Consider the following 8,720-nt stretch of genomic DNA (forward strand, 5'->3'; position numbering starts at 1 on the left):
AGTATCAGATATCTCACGCCTCCGAGGAGCACAATGGAAACTACCAATGTTCGTGGACATGTAGAAGTATTTCTAAAAATAGCAGCGGAGTAATGATGCAGGTACTATGTGAGTATCATTCTACATACAAGAGGTCTGTAATATGATCACCACTTACCAAGAAATTATATTGTAATGTCACATCTGGCCATCCAGAGGCGCTATGAGCTCCATTTCACCCCATACCCTGTAAGTCAATATTTAACCACATAAAGAGCCTTGGGATGTGACCTGTGTATTAGCCACCACTGGGTATCTCTAGGTTTCACCAGTACATGTATCAGATCCATAATGCAGTCTGGTAAGTCCATTAATGGAGACATTTATGGAAATTAGCTTGGAGACCCCAGTGGAGAATATATCAGTAGTCCAATCAGGAGATGATGAGGGCATGGACTAGAAATTTTGCAGAATCTTGGTTGAGAAAGCTTCAGATGCAGGATGTTCTTGAGGTGGAGATGGCAGGGTGTAACATCATGATAAACCAGAGACACTACTCATGGACCAAGGCAACGTGACTGTGGTAATCAACTTATATTTACCCTTCTAAAATCAATTTTTGCAATTATGTTAATGAGGCTGAAGGGCTTCTGGGGTAATTACCATAGAACCTCAGTGCTCTAGCTTTGCCCCTCCCACTGTGTGAGATTACATCAAGCAGAGGGAGGGGAAAGTGCTGAGGGAGCAGGGGGTAGGGTGAGACAGTGTAACAGCCTGTGAAAGGGGGTCTGGTTACACCTCCTGGAGCACTTCAGGTCCATTACCATAATTATAAAAGTTGATTTTTTGAAGGAAGGACACCAGGGGTAATAAATATAAGAAGATCTCCAGTCACTGTGCCTAGATCTATGGCTAAGGGTCCATGGTTTATCCATGCTTTATTCCAATGGTAGATTTCCTTGTATTCTGTCTTTAATCTACTCATGCTTAAAGAAAACTCATTATGGTGAAGGCTTATTTATGGATTACACTTGTTTGCATGAAATAAAAAGTGCCAACCCTAAGGAACGTGCCAGCTTGGTGTGCCCCATGTCCAACCTGAATGTTTAAAGGATTGAGAACCCTACACTGAGCACCCATTACGTATAGAATGCCTTAGGCTAAGACGTAGATGGAGTAGGGGTCATAGGCCAAAGATATACATGGAGAAGGGTAGGGGCCTTAGGCCAGAGATGTAGATGGAGAAGAGTAGGGGCCTTAGGCCAGAGATGTAGATGGAGAAGAGTAGGGGCCTTAGGCCAGAGATGTAGATGTAGAAGAGTAGGGGCCTTAGGCCAGAGATGCAAATGGAGAAGAGTAGGGGCCTTAGGCCAGAGATGTACATGGAGAAGAGTAGGGGCCTTAGGCCAGAGATGTACATGGAGAAGAGTAGGGGCCTTAGGCCAGAGATGTACATGGAGAAGAGTAGGGGCCTTAGGCCAGAGATGTACATGGAGAAGAGTAGGGGCCTTAGGCCAAAGATATAGATGGAGAAGAGTAGGGGCCTTAGGCCAGAGATGTACATAGAGAAGAGTAGGAGCCTTAGGCCAGAGATGTAGATGGAGAAGAGTAGGGGCATTAGGCCAGAGATGCAGATGGAGAAGAGTAGGGGCCTTAGGCCAGAGATGTAGATGGAGAAGACTAGGGGCCTTAGGCCAGAGATGCAGATGGAGAAGAGTAGGGGCCTTAGGCCAGAGATGTAGATGATGAAAAGTAGGGACCCTAGGCCAGAGGTGTAGAAGGAGATGAGTAAGGGTCCAAGGATAGAACCTTGTGGGACACCATCAGAGAGGGGGCAGGTCTGAGGGTGGTCAATGAGTAATAGACACTAAATGTATGGTTACAGTAGACAATTTCAAAAATGAAGTGGACAGATCCAGGGGGTCCTCAAAAGTGGCTATGTCCAGTGCTTGACAATTGAAAAATTATAAAATATTGTATAAAACGATATAATAGCATTTAAAAAGTTTTTTTCTAAAAAAATGTTTTACAGCTGCTGTGAATAAACCTAACTTCACCCTCTTACCAAGCGTGGTTGCCGTGGGAGGAGATGTTGTACTCCAATGTCAGTCCTCCAAAGGATCCGTCCCTATATACTACCGGTTCTATCACAACCAGACATTTATAGGAAATATTACCACCCACCAAAAAGAGGCAACAGAGCTAAGACTGAGCATTAAGTCACTGACCATGGGAGGACTCTACTACTGTATCTCACAGAACGATTTCCATACCCAACAACAACACAGCGAGGTAGTCAGTTTGCTTGTGATGGGTAAGTGCTGGATACTTTGTGTGTATGTAGTCTACATTGGAGTAACGAGCTTGTACTCTGTATCACAGTGGGATATCAAGGGCCCACCAGTAAAATCCATTCTTCTGTACATGGTGCTGTCTGGAAATGACAGGTGCTGTCTGGAAAGTTGTTTACCAACTTAGAAATTTGCTGCTATAAAATAATATGGGGACTCAACTTAAGTATATTGAAGAATGTGCTGAATGTATCAACTCCTCCGTCAGTATAAGGTAAATAAAGAGTATAAACCAGGTCCTAGTGTCGAGCGGTTAGGGAATAGAGTGTGGAGGAGAAGACTGCCAGTCTAAGCGAATAACCAGGAGGAGAAGCTGAGATGGTGATAATCTGCCATGGACCCTGGGCTCCTAACCTATGACCAGGGTACCAGCCTTCTGAGAAAGAGGGACAGCTAGCCCAGGCCTTTCCTCAGCATTAACCCTTCTTCTGTCAGGGGAGAGATTGGAGAAGTCAGTCCTATGATTTGCTTGTATTGCTTTGTACCTGAATTTCTTCAATAAAGAAGAAAACTGTTCTCTGGACTTATTTCCCATTAGGGTGCACCACACCTTACTATCGCTTCCAGAGAGCAGCAACAAAAGTGCCTTGTGGACGCCACATAGTATTGGGGCCACCCATAACTTGGGTACTGCATCACATCTAGCACGGTGTCAGAAGAAGATGTTGCCTATTTCTATATTATTAGTTTTCCATTTGTATTACATTTTGCTTTCAACGTTCCTCTCTCCATAGAGCCGGTAGAAGGCATTACTATTACCGCAGATAAGGAAGGTGAGGATTTTTCACCTGGAGAATCCTTGACATTCACCTGCTCCATCCAGCGTGGCTCCTCTATCTCAGTCTTCTGGAAACACAATGAGTCTTTGGTGGAGGAAAGTTCTGACCATTATCAACTTCAAGACAATGGGAAAGTCTTGTACATAGATTCGCTTCAGAACCACCATAAAGGAACCTACCAGTGTCATGCCAACAATGCACTCAACAGAACCTTCTCTGTGTACAGCGAAACCCGAAACATCAACATCGTGGACATAAGTGCTGCTGGTAGGACTGGTTATACTTCAGTAGATGGCCTTGTCTTCTTCTTCATCTACTTATACTTCAACTTCAGGTTCTCTTTTTATGTCATCTTCTTCCTTGTTTTCTACTTTGTCTTCTCCATTTATGACCATTCATTTTACTTTTACTTCTCAATCTTCTTCAGAGCTTTCCTCTTTATCGCCGTTAACTATCTCCTACAACATTTGTCTTTTCTTTCTCCTACTTTTCTTCTTTGACTTCTTCTTTGTTTTCTTCATGTACCTCATTGTTGTTGTCTTCTCACTTTTCTTCTCAAGCTGTTAATCCTCCTCTTCTAATCACTTTCTTCTCTTCCACAGATCATAGTTTCCAATGGGCGATGCTTGGGATTCTGCTGTTTGTCCTCATCCTTATTATTGCCCTGATCTTCAAATTCCGAGAAACTATTGTGTGTCCTGGAAGGGATCACAAGACTCCATCATCTACAGGTTTTGACTATTTTTATCTATACTCTTAATAAAACTACAGGTCAGGCAAAAAAAAATTCCCGTTCTTGGGTTCAACTTTGAGTTATATTCTTCAACCTTCACAGGATTTTCATGGTTCCTTTTCTAGGATCCACCACTGGACTGTGGACATAGTGGGAAGAAAGCTGCTTCCATAGTATATTGGCTGTAACACTCTAATAGGAGTTATATATGCAGCGGAGTAGGATGGTCGACCCCCTGGGGTTAGATGCACTATGGATAGTAATATCTGCATCCTACTCCAACTGTAGTTTAGAAGCCGCCACCACAACGGCACTAAGCTGCATGGTGGGGGCTGGTTATCACATCCCACTGCTGCACAAGAGATCCCATGTAACCTTCCACAAGACCCTGCTACAATACAGAGATATGGGACTATACCAGGAAGGGACTGAAGTGATGTTTATTACCAATCCCCTTCTCAGCTATGATGACCACATCTAATATGAGAAATAGAACAGAAAAATACTTACTTTTCCTTCACTTCCTCGTTGCTAGGTAAAATTTTTTTTACACTGAATGGCCAGAGAACCTACACAATGAGGTCTGCAGGAAAACTGCCTTCACAAGGAAATAGTTCTATCACCTAAACCTGGATGTCAAATTTCTCTCATCTACAGGACGGGAGACACAGAAGGACAATGGAGATGACGGCCAACAGAATAATACAAGCGGTTCTGAAGGAATTTACCAAAATAGTAAGAAAGATCAAATATATCATTCTATTCCCATCACTTTCTCTTTCTACTTCATCTCTTTCGCTGCTGTCTTTATCACTTTCTCTTCTGTTCCTATCACTTTCTCTTCCATCTTCTTCTCTTTCTCTTCTGTTCCTATCACATTCTCTTCCATCTTCTTCTTTCTCTTCTGTTCCTATCACTTTCTCTTCCATCTTCTCTTTCTCTTCTGTTCCTATCACATTCTCTCCCATCTTCTCTTTCTCTTCTGTTCCTATCACATTCTCTTCCATCTTCTTCTCTTTCTCTTTCTCTTCCATCTTCTTCTTTTTCTTCTGTTCCCATCACTTTCTCTTCCATCTTCTCTTTCTCTTCTGTTCCTATCACTTTCTCTTTCATCTTCTCTTTCTCTTCTGTTTCTATCACATTCTCTTCCATCTTCTCTTTCTCTTCTGTTTCTATCACATTCTCTTCCATCTTCTCTTTCTCTTCTGTTTCTATCACATTCTCTTCCATCTTCTCTTTCTCTTCTGTTCCTATCACATTCTCTTCCATCTTCTTCTCTTTCTCTTTCTCTTCCATCTTCTTCTTTTTCTTCTGTTCCCATCACTTTCTCTTCCATCTTCTCTTTCTCTTCTGTTCCTATCACTTTCTCTTTCATCTTCTCTTTCTCTTCTGTTTCTATCACTTTCTCTTTCATCTTCTCTTTCTCTTCTGTTTCTATCACTTTCTCTTCCATCTTCTCTTTCTCTTCTGTTCCTATCACTTTCTCTTCCTTTTTCTCTTTCTCTTCTGTTCCTATCACTTTTTCTTCCATCTTCTTCTCTTTCTCTTCTGTTCCTATCACATTCTCTCCCATCTTCTCTTTCTCTTCTGTTCCTATCACATTCTCTTCCATCTTCTTCTCTTTCTCTTCCATCTTCTTCTTTTTCTTCTGTTCCCATCACTTTCTCTTCCATCTTCTCTTTCTCTTCTGTTTCTATCACTTTCTCTTCCTTTTTCTCTTTCTCTTCTGTTTCTATCATTTTCTCTTCCATCTTCTCTTTCTCTTCTGTTTCTATCACTTTCTCCTCCTTTTTCTCTTTCTCTTCTGTTTCTATCACTTTTTCTTCCATCTTCTCTTTCTCTTCTGTTTCTGTCACTTTCTCTTCCTTTTTCTCTTTCTCTTCTGTTTCTATCACTTTTTCTTCCATCTTCTCTTTCTCTTCTGTTTCTATCACTTTCTCTTCCATCTTCTCTTTCTCTTCTGTTCCTATCACTTTCTCTTCCATCTTCTCTTTCTCTTCTGTTCCTATCACTTTCTCTTCCATCTTCTTCTTTCTCTTCTGTTTCTATCACTTTCTCTTCCTTTTTCTCTTTCTCTTCTGTTTCTATCACTTTCTCTTCCATCTTCTCTTTCTCTTCTGTTTCTATCACTTTCTCTTCCATCTTCTCTTTCTCTTCTGTTTCTATCACTTTCTATTCTGTTTCCTTTAAATTTCTGTCTGAATTGGAGTTGTTTGCACCCCACTCTTATCCTCTTGCCGTCTGCTCTGTCCAGCCATGGCCAATGTTTTAATTGACAGACTTCTGCTCCTATTGTCTGAGAATATACATATACATTTTCCAGGATGAGGCAAGGAAAACAATCCCTCTTTCTGCATAAAAAGGCTTTATTTTCCTTGCCTCATCTTGGAAAGCATATTTCCATATTTCCCAGTATCCCTATTGGAGTATCAATGGCTATAAGTCTCTACACACTTGCAAGGCAGCCTCAATTGGCAAAGTCTCCTTACTTTCTGACCATTGTCAATAGCCTCTCACTCCAGTTCCAAACCAGTTCCTTGCACTGCAGCAATGAGTTGCAACCAGATCAAAACAGCTCTGTCTGCAGTTGGGAATCTGTTCCTTCTGGAATAGATATACTTTTTTCACCTTACCCACATCATGTAATTAAGCTTCTAGAAAGTCACGCTTGATGTTAAGAGCTGTGTTACAAGGTAACAAATAGAGACGTTTTGGCACATTACTAAGAACAGCCAGATGTCACCGAATGCCTTTTTCTTACCTTAGGGATGAAAGGGGTGTCCTCCTGCCACATTACGGCATGTCTGCTACATAGAAATAAAGACTTCATAACTTTATGCAAATGAGACAGAGGCGCTCACCCCTTTGCTAGCCGAGGGCCTCTGGGCCACGTCCGAAAATAAAATATGCGCGCCCCTTCATTGATTTTCCCCCATGTAGACGGCCACAAGTGCTGCAGACAGCCAGTGACATCACCCAGCTGTCTGCTAATCTAGCGCATGCACGTGACTTAACTACCTTGCGCAGCCGGGCGGAGAAAAGTGCAGCTGCGCAAGGAGACACAGACGCGACCAAGGTGTTAAAAGGAGAACCCTTCTTTCCGACCCCAATCCCCTGGAGCAGTCTCCTGTAAGTGTTTGGTTCCCATTCAGTCCAGAGCTGGTTTTAGTTTTGCTTGAGCTGCTTATTTTATGTGAGATTATTCTGTTTCCTGCTATTACTATACTTCTGATATTTCTGGATTTCTGGTCTTGGCTTTCATGCTTTTGACTATCTCTTTGGACTCCAATTTTGTGCCTTATCTGCCATCTTTGCTGTGACCAGGACTTTAGACCACACTTAACTATATTTTCTGTTTGTGAGTCATGTTTTATGTCTGCACAGTGGCCTAGGAACTGCTCCTGGTTGTCCCATGCCATCTTAGGATATGTAGAAGGTATCCATTTTTGGGGGATCAGTTTAGCGCTTACTGTCCTGTCTTCCCTTCCCTTCCCGGGTACATCCTTTATTACAGTAGGTCATCACACAGATGACACATCGGCAGGGTAATGTATTTGCTTGTATAATAGAAGTTGATTGACTTCTATTTTTTAGCAGTAGCAACACGGAGGGATATCGATGATGATGTGAGTTACGCCTACATTAATATCAGAGCACCACAAGGTAAGTGCCCCAATATTGTCTGTTATTCCAGATACTAACCATACAACCGACTTTATATGAAGTTGAGTGGTGATAAAATATTCAGTAAAATCCTCTCGAGCCATGTGACTGCTAGATAGGAAATGGCATGGAGGGTCCCGGTTGTGGACCATAGATACAACCACTGCAAATCTGACCCTGAACAGTAGAATGTGGAACATCTGGCAACCACTAATCTTTCTTTATGTCTAATTTTAGCTGCTTCCTCTTACCCAGCTGCTGCCAGAGACAACGATGTAAGTATAGAAATATAATACAACCATATGGTGCTAAGGTTCGATCACCTTTGTGTTGTATGCTCTTGTATGATACGACCTGGTGCCCACATAACCATGATGCTCGATGGTGGAGATCCATCAAATCAGAATCCAGTCTAACACCCACCAATTCTATATAACCTTATTTCTATAAGGAGAACATCCTGGTGGCCCAACATCTTCTCCATCATAGGTCTTCTGCTGGACCAATACTTAACATGTGTCCACCTCTGGTCCATACTATTACTATGGGACTTATATTTCACTAATAAACTACATTTTAAGCATAAATACTTTAGAGATACAGTACATATTTGCAGCCATCTTGGTCTTGGTGTTTGCTCTTGGTCTTGGTGTTTGCTCTTGGTCTTGGTGTTTGCTCTTGGGCTTGGTGTTTGCTCTTGGTCTTGGTATTTGCTCTTGGTCTTGGTACTTGGTCTTTCCATAGTATATTTTTATGGATTACAGATGAGAATTAATTTGTCCCACCAGTTCCAGGTTTTGTACTCCACTGTAAAGTGTTCTGACGTGACTCCAGAGACCACGACAGATGAAAAGACTCTAGAGATGTCTACTGCTATCTACCATACCATCACAGCCCATGACATCAATCATCGTCAACCAAATCTGATGGAAGACATGAAAGAAGGCTGAGAAATTATTTGTATAGACATAGAGAATTCCAATCTAATAGTGTAAAATATGCACCTCCCATGTGTATATCAATGTAATGTGTACACACAGTAATACACAGATAGATAGATAGATAGATAGATAGATAGATAGATAGATAGGAGATATATGGGATAGATAGATAGATAGATAGATAGGAGATAGATAGATAGATAGATAGGAGATAGATATGAGATAGATAGATAGGAGATAGATAGATAGGAGATAGATAGATAGGAGATAGATA

General features: G+C 41.6%; 1 protein-coding gene across 1 annotated transcript; it reads left to right on the plus strand.

The window, feature by feature from the left end:
* Positions 1-8,720, plus strand: LOC140069234 (Fc receptor-like protein 2). Its single transcript, XM_072114693.1, has 8 exons — positions 1-108; positions 2,012-2,293; positions 3,065-3,376; positions 3,712-3,840; positions 4,500-4,577; positions 7,437-7,505; positions 7,743-7,780; positions 8,294-8,720. Exons 1-8 carry the CDS (start codon positions 93-95, stop codon positions 8,453-8,455), a joined length of 1,086 nt encoding a protein of 361 aa, XP_071970794.1. The 5' UTR covers positions 1-92; the 3' UTR covers positions 8,456-8,720.

Source organism: Engystomops pustulosus, chromosome 7 (assembly GCF_040894005.1).
Source record: "Engystomops pustulosus chromosome 7, aEngPut4.maternal, whole genome shotgun sequence".
NCBI classification, from domain to species: Eukaryota; Metazoa; Chordata; class Amphibia; order Anura; family Leptodactylidae; genus Engystomops; species Engystomops pustulosus.

Bases quoted from the DNA above. Each gene is read 5' to 3' on its own strand.
- LOC140069234 (XM_072114693.1), top strand. The intron at 2,294-3,064 runs GTAAGTGCTGGA...CTCTCTCCATAG, and splicing joins AGTCAGTTTGCTTGTGATGG to AGCCGGTAGAAGGCATTACT. The intron at 3,377-3,711 runs GTAGGACTGGTT...TCTCTTCCACAG, and splicing joins CGTGGACATAAGTGCTGCTG to ATCATAGTTTCCAATGGGCG.